This window comes from Triturus cristatus, chromosome 12 (genome assembly GCF_964204655.1).
Source record: "Triturus cristatus chromosome 12, aTriCri1.1, whole genome shotgun sequence".
Classification (NCBI taxonomy): Eukaryota; Metazoa; Chordata; class Amphibia; order Caudata; family Salamandridae; genus Triturus; species Triturus cristatus.
In genome coordinates this window covers 847,601,958-847,625,936 of record NC_140595.1, presented here as the reverse complement: position 1 = coordinate 847,625,936, position 23,979 = coordinate 847,601,958, and the positions used below count along the sequence as shown (strand labels likewise).

At 47.2% G+C, this 23,979-nt stretch overlaps 1 protein-coding gene and 1 long non-coding RNA gene across 3 annotated transcripts in view; one reads left to right on the top strand and one right to left on the bottom strand.

Moving 5' to 3' along the window:
- LOC146783064 (uncharacterized) overlaps nucleotides 1-23,979 on the bottom strand; it is a 486,434-nt gene that overhangs the window by 428,241 nt on the left and 34,214 nt on the right. The window lies entirely within an intron of this gene.
- CLDN15 (claudin 15) overlaps nucleotides 1-23,979 on the top strand; it is a 222,380-nt gene that overhangs the window by 190,572 nt on the left and 7,829 nt on the right. For both annotated transcript variants that reach the window (XM_085639813.1, XM_085639812.1), the window contains one exon: nucleotides 1,544-1,625. In XM_085639813.1, the coding sequence (XP_085495939.1) occupies nucleotides 1,544-1,625 (82 nt within the window). The remainder of the gene's footprint in view (nucleotides 1-1,543; nucleotides 1,626-23,979) is intronic.

Below are 23,979 nucleotides of genomic sequence, written 5' to 3'. Positions count from 1 at the left end.
GCGTCTCTCATACCCGTCTCCTACTCTCTTGTCTCAGCGTTATCCCACACCACAGCGTCTCTCATACCCGTCTCCTACTCTCTTCTCTCAGCGTTACCCCACACCGCAGCGTCTCTCATACCCATCTCCTACTCTCTTCTCTCAGCGTTACCCCACACCACAGCGTCTCTCATACCCGTCTCCTACTCTCTTCTCTCAGCGTTATCCCACACCACAGCGTCTCTCATACCCGTCTCCTACTCTCTTCTCTCAGTGTTACCCCACACCGCAGCGTCTCTCATACCCGTCTCCTACTCTCTTCTCTCAGCGTTACCCCACACCACAGCGTCTCTCATACCCGTCTCCCACTCTCTTCTCTCAGCGTTACCCCACACCGCAGCATCTCTCATACCCATCTCCTACTCTCTTCTTTCAGTGTTACCCCACACCGCAGCGTCTCTCATACCCGTCTCCTACTCTCTTCTCTCAGCGTTACGCCACACCGCAGCATCTCTCATACCCGTCTCCTACTCTCTTCTCTCAGCGTTACCCCACACCGCAGCGTCTCTCATACCCGTCTCCTACTCTCTTTTCGGGGGCGATGCGAACCCCTATTAACATCAATTATAATAAGGGGGGCAGGAAGAGAATTTTCAAGCAGGTCTTTGTCTTTCTTCTTATTAGTGTATTATGCTCCATTTCTTCAGACACATGTACTGTTTTAAAGCACCCTTTCCTTTTTTAGAGTGTCTTACACCTGTCCAGCTGCAGTTATTCTTGTTACTCATATTTCCTGGTTTTCAGTGACCCTTCCAAATTCTCTCCCTTTCTCGTCTCCATCCCCTCTCTCTTACTCACGGATATGCCTTATAAGTCCTGTCTTAAGTGGCCAGTACTGGTTCACATTTGGAGTCTGTGCCCTACCTGTAGCTCCCCTAGCGTTCTCTTTCTTGTGAGGAGATTATGGGGTTCGTCAGTTCCTCCCGATTCTCTGCCTTCCTTGAGGGGCGTCCATTCGGCCCCCCGGCTACTCATCCTGGACTAGTCATTTTGCTCTTATTTTCGTAGGTTTCTTGCAGGTCATTTTGCTTGTACTCAGGTGTTTGTATGGTGCAGCTTTCACCATTTCCTTTGGCACTCTGTGTTTGGAAGCCCAGCTGCCCTCCCACTGGCACGGCGTCACTTCCTTTGTGGCTGTCACGACTTGTGCTAACTATCTCACGGGGTGACTTGTGGCTTCCAACAGCTCCGACTAGTATAGTTTGTTGTGTCTACTTTTGCTTTGTCTTCTGTTTGTTTCCTTATTGGGGTGCCCTGAAGTAGAGCGCCTGTAAGAGCCTCGTCCCTGCATTAATAATTTCGAGGAGGACTTGCCATGATCTTCTCTGCTTCCTACAATGTTCCACTTGCCCCTGCTCATAGAAGAGTAACCCAGACCAGCTGGTCTTTCTCTGGAAAGTTTTCCATTTGAGTGTAAATGTGTGTGGTGTGCACCAATAGACACTCTCTCTTTAGCTTCCAGTCATGTGGTCATTGTGTCTCACCCACTGTTTTCCCTCCACAGGCCTGTGCGCAGGAGTCGCCGTCTCATGGTACGCCTTCAATATCACCAAAGAGTTCTTCGACCCGCTGTACCCTGGAACAAAGTAAGTTTCTGCCACTCAAGTGAGCGCAAGAACCTCTGGTTGGAAAAGGGAAGTAAACGTTGGCACAATCACCTCTCACGACTGCCCGGCTGCGTGAATGCGCCAGCCTACATCCCAGGCGCACACCATCAGAGTCTGAGGTTCCTCATCGCAAACCCTGATAGGCCAAGGTGAAGCCCTGACATTCTGTGTCACAAACACTGAGAAAAAATCGCTTTGGGAAAACAAATGCATTTTGAGATCATAAATACCTTAATGAAATATGTGCCACTCATAAAATCGCCCCTGCACAGGAATGGCAGCCATAAAATGCCACAAATGAAACAGTCATTGATCCTAACATCTCATTGCAACCAGCTCTCCAGCCAAAAAATATCCCCATTTAAATGGCATGAACTGGACCTCAGTCTTAAATCCTCAGATAAAACCAGTAATTATCATAAAATATGCCATGATTTTACCCATGGCCATAAAATAACCTCCAGAAATGAATATAAGCGTTAAAAATAACCTTCACAGAATCACAATCAGCCATAAAATACCCTCCACAAAATGACCATCAGCCGTAAAACAACCTCCACAAAATGACCATCAGCTGTAAAATAATCTCCACAAAATGACCATCAGCCATAAAACAACCTCCACAAAATGACCATCAGCCGTAAAACAACCTCCACAAAATGATCATCAGCCGTCAAACAACCTCCACAAAATGACCATCAGCTGTAAAATAACCTCCACAAAATGACCATCAGCCATAAAACAACCTCCACAAAATGATCATCAGCCGTCAAACAACCTCCACAAAATGACCATCAGCTGTAAAATAACCTCCACAAAATGACCATCAGCCATAAAACAACCTCCACAAAATGACCATCAGCTGTAAAATAACCTCCACAAAATGACCAGGCACCAGCTGTAAAATAACCTCCACAAATGACCATCAGCTGTAAAACAACCTCCACAAAATGACCATCAGCTGTAAAATAACCTCCACAAAATGACCATCAGCTGTAAAACAACCTCCACAAAATGACCATCAGCTGTAAAATAACCTCCACAAAATGATCATCAGCCGTAAAACAACCTCCACATCAGCTGTAAAATAACCTCCACAAAATGACCAGGCACCAGCTGTAAAATAACCTCCACAAATGACCATCTAAAATAACCTCCACAAAATGACCATCAGCTGTAAAACAACCTCCACAAAATGACCATCAGCTGTAAAACAACCTCCACAAAATGATCATCAGCCGTAAAACAACCTCCACAAAATGACCATCAGCTGTAAAATAACCTCCACAAAATGACCAGGCACCAGCTGTAAAATAACCTCCACAAATGACCATCAGCTGTAAAATAACCTCCACAAAATGACCAGGCACCAGCTGTAAAATAACCTCCACAAATGACCATCAGCTGTAAAATAACCTCCACAAAATGACCATCAGCTGTAAAACAACCTCCACAAAATGACCATCAGCTGTAAAATAACCTCCACAAAATGATCATCAGCCGTAAAACAACCTCCACAAAATGACCATTAGCTGTAAAATAACCTCTACAAAATGACCATCAGACATAAAACAACCTCCACAAAATGACCATCAGCTGTAAAATAGCCTCCACAAAATGACCAGGCACCAGCTGTAAAATAACCTCCACAAAATGACCATCAGCTGTAAAACAACCTCCACAAAATGACCATCAGCTGTAAAACAACCTCCACAAAATTACCATCAGCTGTAGAATAACCTCCACAAAATGATCATCAGCTGTAAAATAACCTCCACAAAATGACCATCAGCCATAAAACAACCTCCACAAAATGACCATCAGCTGTAAAATAGCCTCCACAAAACGACCAGGCACCAGCTGTAAAATAACCTCCACAAAATGACCATGAGCCATACAACAACCTCCACAAAATGACCATCAGCCGTAAAACAACCTCCACAAAATGATCATCAGCCGTCAAACAACCTCCACAAAATGACCATCAGCCATAAAACAACCTCCACAAAATGACCATCAGCTGTAAAATAGCCTCCACAAAACGACCAGGCACCAGCTGTAAAATAACCTCCACAAAATGACCATGAGCCATACAACAACCTCCACAAAATGACCATGAGTCATAAAATAACCTCTGAAGGAAGTGGCCCGATTAGGGTCCTCTGGGTAACTCACGACCACCTCTCAACCTTCCATACCAAATGAAGAGTCGGTCAGACAGTAGAGAATACAAACCAATATCTGTTTATCCAGGTACACTCGAGCAGAGCCCGGTCTGCCCAGTCGCGAGGAGTGCTGCAGAGAGACTGACATCAGCAAGCATAAAGATACATTATGTACATTTCAGAACCAATGAAGGCACGCCCACTGTGGAACTTTCCAAGCAGAGTCAGCAAAACAGTGAAGTACAAAGAATACGTTTTGATTTGGAGGCCGGGCACACACTGTCTACTACTCAAGGTCGCTCTGCCCGTGCCCGCCACTAGACGAGTGGGAGAAGGCCTTTATCTAGAGGGAAAGGTATGCGCTAATAAAAACAGCGCATTCATTAGCGAGGTGAATTCCGGCTTTGGGAAATGAAACCTCTTCTCAGAAATTACGAAGGATAAGTTTTGATTATAACCCAAAATTGTGCCGATATAGAAAATGGCGCCGCGAATGCTAACACACATACAACAATACTCAAACATGAATTTTTCTATTCTAACAGACCCTCCTTTTACCAAGAGCTAAGCATTTTCTAGTAATAGTAAAGAACATATAAATCAATAAAACAGAAAGACATAGGTAAACTACTTAGGAGCACTCCATACTGTAAGCATCAGGAAGGGAGACTGACCTCCTTTTGAACCATAATTGCAGCATTGGTGTCATGAATCGATATTTTCCTCTTGGGAGTGAGAAGACTGGTGCAATAAGAACAACAGAAGGGAGGGCATTGAACAAGGACACAGCAAGAGACCAAGATAACAATGAAATAAATCACCTTTTCAAGGATCCAACCCCAGCTGCCAAAAAGAGACCAATTCCCAGTTCCCGCTCTCCATTCCTTGAACATTTTCTAGGATGTCTAAAATGTGTTGGGTAATGTTCTTTTCCATATTTGTGATTCCAACTACACATTCGTCTCCTACTACCGCGCACACACCACCACTCTTAGCTAGGATGAAATCGACTGCATATCCAGTCTGCTTCGAATATATTTGCATACTTTCCAACTGGGTGGTGATGTCACGCACAGCTGCTACTGTGGAGTTAGACAATATCTGCAGCTTACATCCGAAATATTCTCGAGCTTTCTCAACCCTGGCCATAGCGGTACCACCAAAGGTTATTATGGAGGAAGGTATGTATCCAAAAGTAATACCAATACTATGATTATTGACTTTGAGATCTGTCACTCCTTCACAGAACTCTTTGGTCAATGTCCTTTTAACCCATCTTACTTTAGGCTTCCCATGTTTGTAAGGTACACCCAAAGGCAGTACCATCCCGAGTGCCACATTTTCCAAACCATTATGGACATTCAAATACGTCCCATTAGACAAAAAGAAAAACCCTGGGTGTGCATACACCGGTCTATCATAATCTACTGCAGAATACCAGAAATTCCTCCCATAGGTACTGTCGTCCTTTGTATTTACCAAAGAGTGCGTGCCCTTACGCAATACTATCCCTGAACAATTAACATACAACATAGTGTCAGTAAAATTGATAATTGGACAACAAGCAGGGTAATAACCAGCTTCTCAGGGAACTGTCAATTCCTTATACTGGTAACCAACCAGAGTCACATTCTGTTTTTCCATATAGAAGTTGTCGCAATAAGTGTTGTTGTTACACCCCGAATAACCCATTCCTTGTGGCTTTCTATGATATAGACGAAGACCTGAAAAGCCAAACGCAAATGCTCCTTGCACTTCTACGAAGTCCAGGGGCCGAGTATAGGTATAATTGACAATTGTTAGAAATGGGGGTCTCTAGTTGGCAGAGGTAGGTACCTTTGTCCAAATAGAGGCCCTTGCTTCTAGTCAGGGAAAGGGGGATACACTCCTGAATAACCCCTGCTCACCTCTTTGGTAGCTTGGCACGAGCAGACAGGCTTATCTCAGAGACAGTGTGCAAAGCATTTGTGAACACATACAATAATACAGGGAAAACACTACAAATGGACACCACACCAGTTTAGAACAAGCATTTACAATGCAATAGGTCTCGCAATGACATTGTTTTGAGCTATTGGCATGGAAAATGTTAGTGGGTTTTTTTCCCTTCATGAAGTAACGGCGTTGTAAATGACAATGTCTTTTACCCCCGTTCTCAATGTCCAATTGTACATCCAGTCAGACTACCTACCACTGACTTCAGTCTGGAGACCACTACATTTTACTAGCTAGCAACAGCCACACAGCTCCAAACCATATGAATTAAGTTTGAGTATTCAGAGGTGCTTCTGAGATGAGAATCTTGGCAGGATTAATAGATGTTCTGTATCCTAGTTATGGTAACTTATGTTCTGTGTGAATACTTCCATTGTACAAGCTTGACATGAGCATTACTTGAGATCCTCAGGCAATGTCTGTTCTTTCACGCTCGCTGTTGCCGTCTGTGGCCAGTGGGCATAAGAAGATGTCTGCATGAGAATCTGTGAAAAGTGCGCTCTCACGATTGCACCAGCTCCTCCCTCCTGCGGATTCTCTCCAAGCGGACAGCATGCCATTTAGAATCAAAGGAAATGTGTCTTCCGTATCCTTTCATTGTCCCTGTGTTTTTCTAATCCACGTGGATAAACTGCTCCTCCAACATCCGCGAAATGATCAGGAGTTTTGGGGTCACTTTCTCACCATTAACGCGCATTTCATCAAACAGTTGGACTGGGAAAGTGCAATAGAAAGGAATGTCCGCAAGTCCTTTGCTTGAGGCTGTTTCCAACATTCCCGATGCCAGTCCTCTCTGGTCCTTCCCTGGGGGCAGACATTGCCAACAGTCTGCGCTATTTTTTAGCGCGAAGTGTATCATCGCATCCATTAAAATCACGCAAAATGTAAAAATTTGTATTTGGCATAATTTCATGCAATGTGGCTTATTTTTCCATTGTTTGGAGTAAGTATGCAAAAGAAAGGTGCATTTTGCAGACCACTATATAATAATGCCAGACTATATGGTTTCGCAGCCTACACCTAATTGTATAGTATTATAATCGCATTTATATAGCGCTTACTACCGCTGACGAGGCGTTGAAAAGCTTTTTTCGGCGAGTGGAACCCATAAAGGATTAGTGGTGAATTAGTATAGTGAAATATGAAAGTGATTTGAGTGGTGGATATGTTAGTTATTTAGATTGAGCAGGATAGTGAAGAGATAGAAGGGCAAAAAAGGTTTGCATCTATATAGCACTAATGCAACTATCCGAAATGTTTCGGGAAGACAGCAGCTCTGGGCTTTCACTTTTGTGCATCTCAACCCATTCTGTTGTGTGCACTAACACCCCCTGGAGGTGTGCACATAAAACCATTACGGTGTACTTACTGCCCGGTGTGTTTGTGCAGTCGCTCACATTGCATGCAGCTTGTATTTTTGTGAACATACACCATGTGCACAAATAATAGTGTGAATGTAAAAACAGGTGTGCATATGTTGGCACGTGAACACGCTGCTGTTTGGGCTGCCCTAAATATGCCCACTCACCAGCGAGGAGCCAGGTGAGGTCAGGCAGAACAACCGCGCGGGAGAGGGGACAGGCATGTGGTGCTGAGGTACAGGCAGCGCTGGGGGTCATGAACTCAGGCAAGGCCTAGGTGGGCAGGTGATGGAGGGGGCAGGCCGTACCACGGAGACAGGCAGAGCGCAGGAAACCACAGACCTGGGGCATGAAGGGCTGTACTGACATCTAATCAGTACTACAGAACCAGCAGGGGGCGCTAAACAGCCAAGACCGAGAACAGGTGGTCTTGGTGGACAGGCAAGACTGGTGGAAAGACATAGCAGGAGACAGGCAGCTCTAGGTGGACAGCAGGTTTGAAAACACAGGCGGAGAAAGCAGTACTAGAGCCAGGCGAGCGGTGGGAGTGTGAGAGACAGGCAGGGCGGAGTGCTGGTGGGTTATGGGCAGGTGGGCTTGGGTGGACAGGGAGGGCTGAAGGAACAGGCCGGGCGGGCAGGGATGGAGACACAGGCACAGCTGAAGGCAGGGCAGGGTGGACGTGCAGGGCAGGCAGGGCTGGGGACAATCAGGCCTATATGGGCAGGTGGAGGTGAAGGCATAGACAGGGTTGAAGGCAGAGGCAGGACTGTGACGCATGCGGGGCAGGCAGGTCTGGGGCCAAGCAGGTCTAATTGGACCGGCGGGTGTGTGTGGACGGGCAGGGCTGTTGGCGCGGCCGAGCCGGGCGATGAAGGACTGGCTCTGAAATGGTTTTGCAGTGAGGGGTCTCTACAGGTTAATGAACTGACATCATGATTAAAGCTGACCATTTGTAATGTGTCTGGACCCCTGTGCACAGCCCGGAAAAGGTTAATGTGCTAAATACGACTGCCCCTGACTCCCACCCCTGCAGCTGCCCTCTCACGGGAGAGAGAAGAGCAAAGAGCGAGGCAAGAGGGAGAGAGCGAGGGAAGAGGGTGGAGAGGGAGAGGGCGAGGGAAGAATGAAGGGGCGAGACATGACTGGGAAGAAGCGGCGAGCAGGAGGAAAGGGAGAGAAAGGTTCGACAGGAAGAGAATGAAGCGGCGATGGGAGAAGAGTGCAGGAGGGCAAAGCGTCGAGGAGCGGGGGCAGGGAAGGAAATAAAAAGACAAAACAAAAACAGATGAGAAACAGAGCTAGGGAGGATGGGAGGGGAGACGCCGGTGTGGCAGTGACCACAACGGAGAGAAAGATTGAAACAGGGAGCGTAAGAGGCAGAAAGTGTACAGACAGGAACAGTAAAGAGACTGGATGACAGAGAGAAGGGGAAAGAAAGAGGGGCGAGAGGCTGTTAGACGGAAGGGTGTGTAAGGACAGTGTGAGGGGCGCATTCCAGTGTCTGCCGCACACTCACCCTGCCTCCAGGACTCTTCAATACCTGTTGCGTGTTGGAGGTCCCGTCACCCTGCTCCTGTTTACCTCCCAAGAATGGTATCCGCCGCCCGAATGGCCGTGCGGTACAGACTCGCTGCCGTGTGGGCATCAGCCATGGGTCACTACGAGGGCCTCTCCCCGCGCTCTGGGGGTAGCCAAGATCAATTACAGGCCTCACCTGGGGTCACCAGATGCACTGCTCTTCAGCCCGTGTCCCTAGCTTCACCCCCAGCCACCGTCAGTCGGCAGCACCCGTGCTGTGCAACTACCACAGCACCCCAGGGCCAAGAGCCCACCTTCGAGGTGGTGCCGCTGTAGGCCGTGCCGTTCTTCGGATGTTACATGGGTGGCCGCACATGTTTTAGCTCAGTGGAGCAGCCCCAAGGAACCTGTGAGTGGGCTAGTATTCGTCTGCCAGCCTCTGGATCCGTTGCTGGGACGATGCCGGTAGGATATTCAGCGGATTTTTGGAAGGGCTACGGGAGTTGTTCTATCTCGCGTCAACCATGTCTGACTGCTTGGCCACGCCCAAAAGGGCGTTAAGTTTGAGCTGGAAAAGATTAAAGTCCTTAGAAATCTAATCAAATCTTTGTGGCTTTCGAACATTCTGAGTTTGTCCTCTCTCCAATTAAAGCTTGTCAAAATGACTGCCTGCATGCATCAACGTTTGTCCCAAGAAGGCTTACAAGTCTCTTCAAGAACAAGTGCTCTCCAGTCAGCCGCTGTTTATTTTTGCATCGCGCTTTCACTTTAAAGTGAAAGCGTGATGCAAAAATAAACACGTGGTGCCCTGTCTCCTTTTGAGATGGCCCATCCGGACTGGATCACCGGGCTTGTTTACATAACACGCCTCTTGCGATAAGAAACTGCTTCACAACAGCCGTGAAGCAGGCGAGCCAGTCTGGATGGGCCGGACAAAAAAACGAAAATCAGGCACCCCAGAAAGCTTATTTCGAATGGCAGGCCACCATTCACCATAAACTGTGACGCAAGCCAATGGAAATAAGGGGCGGGGCTTCAAGCCCTTCTCTCAAAGTCCTCCTTGACAGTAAATCTCGCCGAGCGAGCTAAGCATGCACGATGCAACGCTAGGCGAGACCTAAAAATAAGTAATCTTTATCTAAACCAAAACAAGACCAAACGACAAAAATCCACCGGCAGTATCAAAATTATCCTCAAAAATAGGTTATTCACTTAAACAAAGCTTGTAGCAACAAATAACTCCACTTGGAGTTATAATGACGTTGTGACAGGTGAAAATTCTAAAGTACAGCATTGACCGTGAGGTGCGCGGCGTCGGGCCTTGTTAGAAGGCGACCTCAGAGGGGCCCGGAGGGGGCCCTGACTGCCCTGAGACCCACCCTCGAGGTATCGTAGCCGGGCACTGGCGGGAGACTCCTCAGGGGAGGAACCTCGTATCTAGGATCGTACACTCGGCACCGCACGACAGATAGACACCACACGAGGAGTTCTTAAGAGCAAATCTTTATCAGATCGGAGTGGTAAGATCTTTATGATCAGCAAGGCAAAATATATACAAGTAGAGCACGGCTCACAAAGTCTTGGAGGGGGTTTAGGGGGTAGCGGGACAGTCTTTTTTGGGGGTGTGGATCAAATGCAGGTGCGTATCCGGCGCACAGCTCACAATCCTCGAGCTGGGGGATACGCTTGTCGTCGTGGGGTCCGGCGGGACCAAGGGAGTCTGTGGGTGCTGCGAGATACTCAGCAGGCTCGGGTACAAGTTCGGAGGTCTTACGATCTTCGGGGAGCCGCGAGTCACTCAGCAGGGCTCAAGCACAAGTTCGGAGGTCTTACGATCTTCAGGGAGCCGCGAGTCACTCAGCAGGTCTCAAGCACAAGTTCGGAGGTCTTACGATCTTCAGGGAGCCGCGATTCACTCAGCAGGGCTCAAGCACAAGTTCGGGGTTTGACGATCTTCAGGGAGCCGCGAGTCACTCAGCAGGGTTCATGTGTTTCCAAGGCGAATCTGCCGGACAGTCCCAGAGCACCCCTTGTTATAGGGCGACTCCTCTTTGATGTCCGGAGTCGGTGCAGGCAGGGGTCTTGTCACATGGGGGTCGCTTGTTGGGGTTTTCCTGCCATTGTCCTTTGATCCTTTCAGGGCCGGGTCGGGAGGAGCCCCAGACACCCAGCAGGCGTGGAGCCAGCCCTCGGGGAGGCCGGCGGGTCGATCGAAATCCACCTTCTCAGGGAAGCGCAGAGGTGTGAGGGAGACTGCTCCTCCCTTTCTCATCCCAAGGGGAGCGCGATGTCCTCCAGCCGGAGTGGCGCCTGTAGGCTAGGGTCGCGCTGGGGCCGGGCGGCCATCTTGGTGCATGAAGTGGGCACGCGGACCCGGGGTGGCCGAAGGAGGAAGGCCACGGACGGGGGAAGTCCGGGTCGGGTGTGTGTGTTCTGGTGGGAAGGATCGGCTAGGCCAGGGGCTCGGGGCTGGTGTGAGGTGCAGGGGTCAGGTCTGACTATGTTACGAGGGCCGGGTCTAACAGGCCTACAAAGAACAATGCCTTGAAAACGATGAAAAGAAAGACAGTTCACGGTGTCAGGGAGACAATGCTTCGTTGGCGCCGCGCGGAGTTGGTTCCTTACGATCCAAGGGGAGGTGAAGCCTCTGTTCCTTACTGCAGCGTAGGTGAGGCGAGACGACTGTTCCTTACTGTGTCGAGGAGGTGACATCACGATGGCACTGAAGCCTCTGTTCCTTACGACGGTGCGCTGTCGATGATTCAGGAGTCACCCACCTCAAGGACCGGCTCCGCGATGATGACGTCGGCTTCAGAGTCGATGCGGCACGGCAGCAGGTTTCGGGCTTATGTCGTAAGTCAGAGGAGCGCTCACGCCTTCAGTGTAGATTACGGCGTTGCCCGCCGGCGTCGGTGTTGCAATTTCCTTCTGTAGCAACTGAAACAGCAGTTCCAGATGTACAGAGACAGAAGGGGTGAGGTCTTTGTGTTCTTGAGACTTCAGAACAGGAGGCAAGCTCAGTTTCAAGCCCTTTGAGATCTTTTCTTCAAGCAGGTGACAAAGCAAAACAGAAAAGTCCTTCTTCTCCTTTCCTTGGCAGCAAGCAGCCACTGCAGGCCAACCCCAGACAGCAAACAGCACAGGGGCAGTATTCCTCCTCAGCTTCTCTGGCTCTTTTCTCCTTGGCAAAGGTTTCTTCTTGATTTCCCAGAAGTGATCTAAAGTTCTGGGATCAGGGCCCCAATATTTATACCACAAAATCCTTGGTTCTCTGAAGGCAGAGAGTGTCCGCTCTGTCTTTACTGGTGCAGCTTCCTGGCAGGATGTGGAGACAGCATTGTGGAAAAGCAGACCAGGCCCATTCAGGTGAAAAGGAAATCTCCTCCCTCTACTATAAATGCGCCCCGGCCTATTCAGCCTATCCCGGACCCATCAGACTTCTGGAGCCACAGCCCTCTCCAGCCACCTGTCATTCAAAAGCTAGACATGCAATACGCAACCCTAGCAGAGGCACTCTGGATGGTTAGGCAAGAAAATACCTACTTTCTAAAAGTGGTATTTTTAAACACAGAACGGGAAAACCACCTTCACAGAAAGATGTGTTTTGTCATTCTGAGTTCAGGCATACTAAACTTTTTGTGTCTATCTTGTTCCCCGAGTCAGTTACATGTATAAGATGTTATAAACGAACTACCCGTCCTGGCCTATGGAAACAGATAGCCTTGCAATAGTGAAACACAAAATAGGCGGCATTTCACTATCAGGACACGCCACGTACATCAGGCATGTCCTACCTTTCACGTACAAAGCACCCGGCCTTAGGGGTGAATAACATGCCAACAAAAGGGAAGGTTTGGGGACTGGCAAGCGTGTGAACTTGCCACGTCAACACGGCAGTCCAGGACTGCACACAGGCTCTGCAATGGCAGGCCAGAGCCACGTTTTACAAGCTGCTTCCGTGGGTGGCACAACAAGTGCTGCAAACGCACCAGCAGCATTTGACTCATAATCCCCAGGCACGCGTACTGCACTGTACTAGGGTCTGACAAGTGAATCAAATAAACCAATCATGGAATCACTAATCCATAACAACAATTCTACAACGGAAGCACTTGCACTTTGGCACTGAACAGCAGTGGCAAAGTGCCCAAAGCATCTAGACAAGCAAAAACACAGGAGGCAACAGCACAAAAAATGGAAGGGAGACCTACGCCAATGGTGCCAAGTCGAACAACAATCGATATGCTGTCCATAGACGAGGTGACAGATTCAGTAGGGTAACAAGCAGTCCCCTCTCCAAAGAACCTCTTGTGTGTATCTAGAAACACATTACTATGTAAAGGTACACTTTGATCACTTTCCAAAACCCATGATACCCCACATGACATGATTAACAGCAAGATCACAAGGGCAATACATGTTAACTTTTGTTTACAGTCCATACTGCATTGTGCTAGGCAACAAGAATCACTGGCTGCTCCTTCTCAGCAACCATTCTACCAAAGGGATGCATAACGAATGATGAAATGGGGGCAATATACAAAGAAATATGCTGGTTCCCAGTGTCCGTCAGAGCCTCACTGGTACAGGCTCCTATTGTCCATCAATACGTTGGCGCTCTTGAGCACCGGCGGTGGAGCTTGCTCTTTCCTAAGCTCGTATCCCACGTCGACCGGGATAATATACCCACAAGGGATACTTTGATCTATCCTGTCCAATGTTCAAGCAGTGCACAAAACTCTCATCACCCTAAACTAACTCCTTTGGTACTATAGGAAAGTATGTCCTGACTTACACAGTCCATCCCTAACTAATATTTTTTCTCTTTTGGTGCACAGTCCCCCAGCCGAGGGCGCAAATTGTACCTAGTGGCTCCAGGCATAGAGGGGTCAACAAGCAGAGGATCCTGGATAGCTCGTATTTCCAGAGGAACTACTGCATTCAGCACATCATCATTTTCCTTATCTGTTCGCGTCCAGGTCAACTTGGCATCGCTAAAGGGGACAAACTGAGGCACTGTCTCGCACTCAGAGCCCCCTACTCCATCTTTCACCCACTGCTTGTAGGGCAGGGGCAAAGGAATCCTGCGACAATGAGGCACATGAATCCAGTTCTTATGGCCAGCGACTTTTACAGCGATGCGCGTTGCTAACAGGACCTGTTCCGGCCCCATTCAACACAGCTCCAAACTTTTCTTCCTCTGGAAGTTTTTAATCAAAATAAAATCTCCAGGCTGAATGTCATCCCCGGCCCCTCTGGTGCAGCTGGCATGGTATCCCGGACCTGTTGGTGAATAGAATGCAAACTTTCAGTTAACTGGACAAGATAGTCAAGTAACATAGGGTACCCAATATCAGAAAACCGTTGAGGTCGCGGGACGCCCCAGACATTTACCCGGTGTCCGAACACGACCTCATACAGGTACAATCCTGTCCTAGACTGTGCTGTCTTGATGACAAAAGAGCTAACGGTAAAGCATCTGGCCACTTTAACCCTGTTGTCTCCTGAATTTTTGCCTGTTTGAGCTTGGGAGTACCATTGTACTTCTCAACCAAACCTGCTGACTGTGGATGATTGGCAGCATGGAACTTTTGTTTTATGTGTAAACCATCACAAATCAATTGGATCACTTTTGCATTAAAGGACTTCCGTTATCACTCCAAATCAAACGGGGCAAGCCGAAACGAGGAAAGAACTCCTTCAGGAGTACCTTTGCAGTCGTAATGGCTATATTGTCTTCAGTGGGATACGCCTCAACCCATTTACTGAATGCACAGACAACCACCAAAACATACTTAAACTTATTGCAACTCTCTAATTCAATATAGTCCATTTGAAGGACTTCAAAAGTAATAGTGGGTGGCGCAACGTTACCAGAGGGCATAGGGGTACCCTTTCCAGGATGGTGCATCATGCACACCATACAGTACTTCATTAAATGTGCAGCTGTCTTAGAGATATTGTCATTCCGCCATACAGGGTCCAACTACTTGCAAATACCCTTAGCACTGATATGGGCTAGGCCAGGGCCATCGTAACTACAGGAAGCACATATGCATCAGGCAACATCCACCTCTGCTTTCCTGATTTATCAATCCAACATCCCTCATCGTTCAGTTGTGCTGTACTTTCCTGCCACACTGCTAACTCTTCCACTGTAACTTTGCTTTGTATCTCTTTTACATTCTCATGGGTGTCCTCGAACATGACAACCTCAGGCACCCACCTAGCTGGACCTGCTTCAAACATTCTTTTCATCCTTGTCTTAGCCATTTCCTTAGCTGTCTGATCTGCAAAAGCATTTTCCCTACCTACATCATTGGTGACCTTCCAGTGGACACTACACTTCACTATGGCCAATTTCTTGGGGAGTGTTAAAGCGGGCAAAAGCCTCAATATAAGGTGCCCATGCTGGATTCTGGTGCCATGGGAAGTAAAGAGCCCTCTCTCAGCCCAGAGTCGCCCAAAATTATGCACGATCCCAAAGGCATACTAGCTGTCAGTATAGATATTGACAACCAGTCCATCACTAAATTTGCAAGCTCAAATATGGGCAGCAAGCTCAGAAGCTTGAGCCGTCTGATAAGGGACTTGGGATGTCTCTACTACTGTACGCAGTATGGTAATAGCATAAGCCGCAGTTGTAGACCCATCTGCTAATTTGAAACAAGAGCCATCAACATATAGTTTCCCTTGTGGTCAGATAAGGGAACGTCAGTCACGTCTACCCATCCTTTCGTCTCTTTTTCTGTCCGGAAGATACAATCATGTTTGTCGAATTTATCACTCTCAGAAGGGAGGGGATAGTAACTTGGCTGGACTCAGAGTAGTACATCTTTTGATCATAATATGTTTAGCAAACAATGTCAATTCATAGCCAGTAAGACGTGCACTGGTAAGCTGCTGTGTCTTTGTTTAATTCAGAACCGTATCCACAGCATGGGATACCATGACTGTGAGGTCAGTATACAGTACAAGTCCAGCTGATTGTCCAATCGAAGTGGCCACGGCCGTGACCGCTCTTAGACAACTTGAGAGGGCTCTCGCGACTGGATGAAGGACAGCAGAGAAATAAGCACATGGCTGTTGCTTATCTCCAAATTTTTGTGTTAGAACAGAAAGCGCACAACCAGTCATCTCATGGACTTACAACACAAACGGTTTGCCGTAATTAGGGGTACCAAGTACTGGAGCCGAACAGAGCGCAGTTTTCAATTGCTCAAAAGACTGCTGACATTCAGGCGTCCAAGGCAAAGGCTCATGAACTTCTTTCGTTGTTAATGCAAGCAAGGGTTTGATTAGTAGCGAGTAGTTAGGTATCCACTGCTGACAGTAGGAAGTGATACCTATAAAAGCATGCACATCTTTCTGAGTCTGTGGAATAGGCATTTTAACAATGGCGCTGATGCGCTCAGGGGTCAACCTCCTACCCTCCTTCGACAGTAGGTGACCTCCTTTCGACAATACTGAAATTTAGAAAGAGAAACGTTATGTTCATGTTGAGCCAAATGCAACAATAATTTAACTGTACTATCTTTACAACCCTGCTCTGTATCAGAAGCAATAAGGAGGGCATCAACATACTGCACCAATACATTACCTGCAGGAAGCGTAAGGGAATCCAACTGACTCTTTAAAGCCTGACTGTAAATACTTGGACTCTCAGTATAGCCCTGAGGAGCTCGACAGAATCAAAAGCTTCTGCCAACTACTGTAAATCCAAACAAGTACCGACTATCTGAATGAATAGTAATACTAAAAAATAAGTTTTTCAAATCAATCACAGAAAAGAATTTGGCAGTGGAAGGAATCATCGTCAAAAGTGTGGTAATATCTTGAACCACTGGAAATTGAGGAATCACTATTTTATTAATTTCACACAAGGCAATCAAGTCATGTCAATCACAAAACGATAAACATCTTCTTCATCATCAGGAGAACCCAAGGGTGCCTGTTTGAGAATCATAAGAATGGGACTATTACAAATATTGGCAGACGTCTCTTCAACCACTCCTTTCTTGATTAAATCCTGAATAATTTGCAATAAGGCTCGCTGTCCTGCCTGTGGTATTTTATACTGAGGAATACGAGGCAAAACAGCACTGCCTTTGACCTATATCGAAACCAGTGGTATATGCAACAACCCTACATCTGTATCACCTGTCGCCCACAAAGTGGGTGGCACATCAGCAAATTCAACAGGAAGAGGCGCATCCTTGGACAAACACTGTTTAACACCTACTACATCTGGACCCATTGTCATATAGACACCTGTCGGGGAACAATAAATAATGGCATGCAATTTCTTCAACAAATCCAAACCCATCAAATTCTCACCACAATTAGATGTCAGCAAAAATTTAGAATCCACAGTGAAAGGACCATTAGTCAATGCAAGGGGTCTTGAAATGGGGCTGACAACCGGTACACCTGAAAACATACCAAAACATTATTATGGCCAGAGAGAGCCCCCCCCCATGGACCATATTTCGAGAAACAGAACTTTTTTCTCACGCCTGTGTCCACCACAAATTCCTTAGTCTGCAGTTACATAAGGACCACGCTGGTCTACAGGTATCGGAACTTGTCTCCCACTCTGTCTCTGGCTGTCCTAGCTGTAAGACATTCCTGTTGCCTCATCTATGTCATAATCATCATGATAGTACTGTCTATCGTGGGGGTCATCAAAATAATTATTTTCAGAACGACCCTATGAGGCTACCGCAGCCTGAGTCTGATTGGTCCCTCTCCCTCGCGGATTCGCCACCTTCTGCAGAAGCACAGGACATTCGCTACGCCAATGGCCCTCTTCCTTATAATATGCACACTGATTCGGCCCCAAAGGCGTCGTATTCAGCTGCCAACTAGTGCGTGGAAGCTGTCTAGCAAGACCACCCCGTCCTCTGCCATTCCCTCTAAATGGTTGCTGCAACAGCACCTTCGTCTTTAAATCCTTATTCCTTTTATCTGTATTTTCTTTCTCTTCCCGATCATGGTGCTCATAGTATTGAGCCATATTAAAAATAACAGCGGGGGAAGAAGTGGTCCAGGTACTCTCAGATGCCTTCAAATGAGTCGCAATTTCGGGAAGCAAAATAGAAACAAACCTGTCGACAAACAACCGAACACCTCCCTCACTAGACATATCCTGCCCACTGTAATCCAAGAACGTATCTTCAAATCGAGTAAAGAAATCTGAAACACTTTCATCTTTCTTCTGTCGGCAAGCCGTCAACTTATCCCAACTTACTTTCTTTGGGGGATAAGAGAGCGCATATATGTAATAATGCGGCCTGGCAAAGCAAGTATCTCTGCTCGGGGCTCATCGTCTGGCTTTCTTTCCTGATCTCATCCTTTAATCACATCCCATGTACCACCCAGCTCCGCAACATGGTCCTGAGTATGAACCTGTCTCGATATATCAACCGGAACAAGGAGACCAAAGATCAGTTCAATGTCAGCGAGGGTCATTACAGTGGAAGAGGCAACTTCAGTCAATGCTTTATCATAAACAGTTCGATTTTTTCCAGGATCAGGCAAATGAGCTTTAAGGGATAAAACCTCGCTACGTTTCCACGGAGTATAAACCCATTGCTCCTGGAAACAGGCCGCTATATCCGCTCCAGTAACATTACCAAGCCGATCCGTTAACTCTGGTATCTCTGGGTGATATATAGGGTGAGGCTCTCACATTGGAAACTGAGACACTGGCGTAGGACTCTTCTCATGCAACCTGCCTCTATAAGCAACCAATGTGGCCACATTCGCGAAAACCTGGCCAAGCTCCATACCACCAGCATGCACGCAATCTTTACTATCAAATCAAATTTGCGGTGCATCATCCCCAAAATGTTGCTGCCAGGGACTAATTAACGTAGCGGACATATGCTTAAGGGTGTGCTGCTGTACAAAAGGCTCATAATCTCTCATTACTTCCCAAATATCCTCCACACTATAGATGGGATTACGACCCCACTGCACAGCCTGATTAGCTACTACCTTCTTCTCTTCATCCCCCACCGCAGACCGTACAAAAGGGCCCTTACGCTCACTAAATTTTGTCAAATCTCTATCCTCAAATCCACATGTTGGTGTCTCAGCACTCAATAATGCTGGAAAATGAACCATCAAAAATGGAGAAGCAACAGAAGCACCGGGTAGGATCGTCGCAGATGGGTGCGCTGCAGGAGAAAGAACTGGAGACAGGGATGCCGAGACAATAGGTGTGATAGGTGCGCTAACAGTCACAGTTGCGACAGACGGCGAGGGCAAAGAAGGAGGAGGAAGAGCCGATGCCACAGCCATGGAGAGGACAGCAGTAGATACAGGGACAGTGGGAACAGCTGTAACAGGCAACTGTGATGGCACAGGGACAGTGGTATATATCATTTGCGAGGCATATAAGGGCAGGTGGCGGGTGCCTAACAATTCTTCCACCAAAGTATCAGTTTCCTCCTGGGCCACATATGATTTATCAACATGCAATCGAAATCTCCTATCTTCGCATTCAACTCCCTTCTCTTTTTTTCCTCTATCATATGCTGAAGCTTTCTGAGTCAGTGTCTGCATCTTCCTTTTCCATGCCTCTTTCTCCGCCTTCAGTCGTCTCTGCCTAGCTGCTTTCTGACACGTTCTGAGAGAATGGGGAGAGGCTGTAGCCTTACGGCTAGAGCGGTCGCCCTCGAAGATGGGGAACCGGGTTCGAGGCTCAGCAACTACGCTCAACATCCTGTGATTCTGGACAAATCACTTAATCTCCCCATGCCTTACAAAAATGAATGTGTCCTTCTGTAACAAAACTGGTGCTATGTAAAGCGCTCTGCTACCCAATGTCTCGGATTTAGTTCGCGCTATATAAAACTCTAAAAAAAAAAAATAAGAGTCAAACATAGACTGTCTACTTAGTCTCTTGAACAACTATTCCTGTAAATACCCAATCTTTTGTTCATCGAAATTGCCCGTCAACAACCACTGCAACTCGGCATTGTCCCTCGTATATTTGTGCCATAATGTACTACACATAATAGGGCCAAGACCATGTTTCATATACATCTCAAAATTAGGAGTGCCTTCTCGAGGCGCCCGCTGAGCTTCTTCTAATCGAGCATCTGCAGAACAACAGCGACAGCACAAAGAAAACAGTTTAATGATACCAGCCATTCTCAAAATAAAACAAGTTCCCTATTTATGCCTGGCAAAGCAATTGCAAATGCTTTTATCCCAAAGACGGTTCTCAGACTGTACCAAAGTCAAACCAAAATGGTACAATATCCACAAAGAACCAAAACAAACTCACCTGATATATGCAGGTCAAGCGAACTAATTCTCTACTGCCGACTCTTCAGACCAAATGGTCAGTTCTAAGGGTTTTGCCGTTTAGGACTCCAGTCGGGATGATCGCTGGGTGAGGCACCATCCGGCAGGATGGAAGGGGCAGCTGCAAGCAATCAGTGCTCCTTGTAAAGGGATCCCAGAACCGTCAGTCCGACCCATCGATGGCCTCGACCTCCCACCCGTCGCGAAAGGGGTTGGGTCATTCACCCGGAACAGTCCCTTTTCAGGCGCCGAGTGAAGGAAGTGGCACGATTAGGGTCACCTGGGTCACTCACGACCACCTCTCAGCCTTCCATACCAAATGAAGAGTCGGTCAGACAGTAGAGAATACAAACCAATATCTGTTTATTCAGGTACACTCAGTCTGCCCAGTCGCTTAGGAGTCCTAAAGAGGGACTCACATCAGCAAGCATAAAGATACATTATGTACATTTCAGAACCAATGAAGGCACGCCCACTGTGGAATTTTCCAAGCAGATGCAGCAAGACAGTAAAGTACAAAGAATAAGTTTCTATTCTAAGGCAGGGCACACACTTTCTACTACTCAAGGTCGCTCTGCCAGTGCCCGCCACTAGACAAGTGGGAGAAGGCCTCTATCTAGTGTAAAAGGTATGCGCTAATAAGAACAGCATATTCATTAGTGAGGTGAATCCCGGTCTCGGGGAAATGAGACCTAACTGAGGCCTCTTCTCAGAAATGACGAAGGATAAGTTTCGATTATAACCCAAAATGTCGCTGACATAGAAAATGGCGCCGCGAATGCTATCATACATAGAACAATATGCAAACATTAATTTTTCTATTCTAACACCTCAACAAAATGACCATCAATCATAAAATAATCTATACAAAGTAACCATGAGTCATAAAATAACCTCCACAAAAATTCCTATCAGCCATAAAATAATGTCCACAAAATGTTCATTGGTCATACAAAAACATCCACAAAATGACCATCGGCTATAACATAACTTCCACAAAATGACCACGAGTCATAAAATAACCTCCTCAAAATGATCATTTGTCATAAAATAACATCCACAAAATTACTATCGACCATAAAATAACCTCTGTAAAATGAAGTCCACAAAATCACAGTGAGTTCTAAAATAATCTACACAAAATGACCATTCATCATAAAACAACGTCCACAAAATGATCATCAAATATACAAGAACCTCCACAAAATGACCATGAGTTATAAAATAACCTCCACAAAATGACCATCAGCTGTAAAGTAATCTCCACAAGATTACTAAGAGTCATAAAATAACCTCCACAAAGTGAAATAAAGTAATCTCCACAAAATGGCCATGAGTCATAAAACAACGTCCACAAAATGACCATCGGCTAAAAAATAACCTCCACAAAAAGACCATCAGTCATAAAATGACCTCCACAAAGTGAAATAAAATAACCTCCACAAAATGAAATAAAATAACCTCAACAAAATGAAATAAAATAACCTCAACAAAATGATCATCATTCCTACAATAGCCTCCACAAAATGACCATGAGTTACAAAATACTTTCACAAATGCCCATTAGTTATAAAACAACTCCCTCACAACTACCATAAAATACCCATAAAATTGTCCAAATCAGTGAAATGCCCCCCAGGAAAGAGTCCTCAGACAGAAACAAGACCTTGACATGTTCAACAGCTGTGACGTGCTCCATACTAACCATCACTTATTTGCTGTTTGCAGGCTATCTCTTCCAGGCTTGTTCCCGACCTTTACTTACCACTGCTTGGACACTCCTCCTTTACTTGTCTGTATAAAGTCTTCACTCATTGGCTAGAGATAAACTATATTTAAATCACCAAGAAGGGAAGGCTGCTCTTGGCAGATCAAGTATTTGAAAACATTGGGGCTACGAGGGAGGGTCCAACCTGTTTCCACAATCAAGTCCTTTCAATCAGAACCAAAGAGTGCTCCCCCTCAATCATGTATTGAGGGGGAGCGGCCAGGCTGAGGGGCTGATCTAGAGTTTAGCAGACAAAGTACAGTCCATCAAGGTGGCGAAGGACATTATGTCTACCACACTGACAGTCTACAATCTGCCAAATGCAGAGGGCCCCTCCAGCCCAACTGTGAGCTCTACACCGTGACAGGCACTGCCATCATGGTGGTTCTTGTCAAGGCACAAAACGTTTGGTGGATGGCTGCCATCGGTTTTGACAGCTGTTCAACAAACTTTAACAAAGTTTTCGTTTTTAAAAATCAAACTCCCAAAGAAGTAAATACCTAATGACCTGCACACTCAGAGAGTTCTTTTCTATGCGTGCGGAGATCCCGCCATGACTGTAGAGCCTCTGCCATGAGTGCAGGGATCCAACCGTGATTGCGGAGCCTCTGCCATGAGTACAAAGATTCCACCATGACTGTGGAGTTTCCGCCACGAGTGCACAGATCCCACCGTGATTGCGGAGCCTCCCCCATGAGTGCAGAGATCACACCATGACTGCGGAGCCTCCGCCACCAGTGTGGAGATCCCGCCATTACTGTGGAGCCTCCTCCACGAGGGCAGAGATCCTCCCATGAGTGCGGAGATCTCGCCACCAGTGTGGAGATCATGTCATGACTGCGGAGATCCCATCATGACTGCAGAGCTTCTTCCACAAGTATGGAGATCCCGCAAAGACTGCGGAGCTTACGCCATGAGTGCGGAGATCCTGCCATGACTGCGGGAATCCCGCCATGGGTGTGAAGATCCACCATGACTGCAGAGCCACCACCACAAGTGCAGAGATACCCCATGAGTGTAGAGATCTCGCCACAAGTGTGGAGATCTCACCACAATTGCAGAGATCCCACCATGAGTGCGGAGATCCCCCATGAGTGCGGAGATCTCTCCACGAGTGCGGAGATCCCACCACGACTGCAGAGCCTCCAACATGAGTGCTGAGATCCCACCATGACTGTGCAGCATCCACCACAAGTGCAGAGATCCCCTGAGTAAAGAGATCTTGCTGGTTGACAGAAAACTGTCTCCAGCTTAATGCCACAAAAACAGAGGTGATGGTTGTTGGGAAGGGAGTAGAGCTTTGGGGTGATCAGTGGTGGCCTTCTGAGCTGGGCCCCTCTCCGACCCCTGTGTCGGAGGTAAAAAATCTGGGGGTCTGGTTGGACGCCGGCCTTTCCTTCGCAGGACATACTAAAAAAACAGCAGCTTGTTGTTTCGGCCTATTAAGAGGTCTCAGACCAGTATACTTTGATGCCCCTACCAGACAGCTTGTAGTCCAGGCTACTATCATCTCTCGCCTGGACTACGCTAGCTCTCTTCTGGTTGGGGCGAATCAGGCTAAGCTAACTCGCCTTCAGCGGGTTCAAAATGCTGCGGCTAGAGCCATTGTTGGCCTGCCCAGATTTTGCCCAATGGCGAATGTCCTTCGATCCTTGCATTGGCTCCCTGTAAGGAAGCGTATTCTTTTCAAGGTCCTCTGCTTGGCTTTTAAGATACTTAGAGGTATCGGCCCTGAAATTTTGTCCAATCTCCTTTCCTTTTATGTCCCCACTCGTAGCCTCCGTTCTCAGGGCCAGGCCCTTGCTGTGGTCCCTAGATTTCGACTCTGTCGGATGGGGGGTCGTTCCTTCAGCGTGAAAGCTGCACTAACTTGGAACACCCTCCCAGTTGAAATCCGACAGTTAGACGATCTGCTTTCCTTCCGTAGAGCGATAAAGACCTTCTTGTTTTAGCTGTTTATTTTGGGTGGCATTGTTTGCTGTGTTGTGTTCCTCCTTGTCTTTGCGCCGGGACGCTCCTTGGCTGGAGCAGCTGTGCGCATAATAAATCAACTTCCCATAACATAACATAACATAACGAGTGCGGAGAGCCCACGACCACTGTGTAGCCTCCACCATGAGTGCAGAGATCTTGCCATGAGTGCGGAGATCCCACCACCTCTGTTGAGCCCCCACCACGAGTGCAGAGATCCCCACATGAGTGCGGAG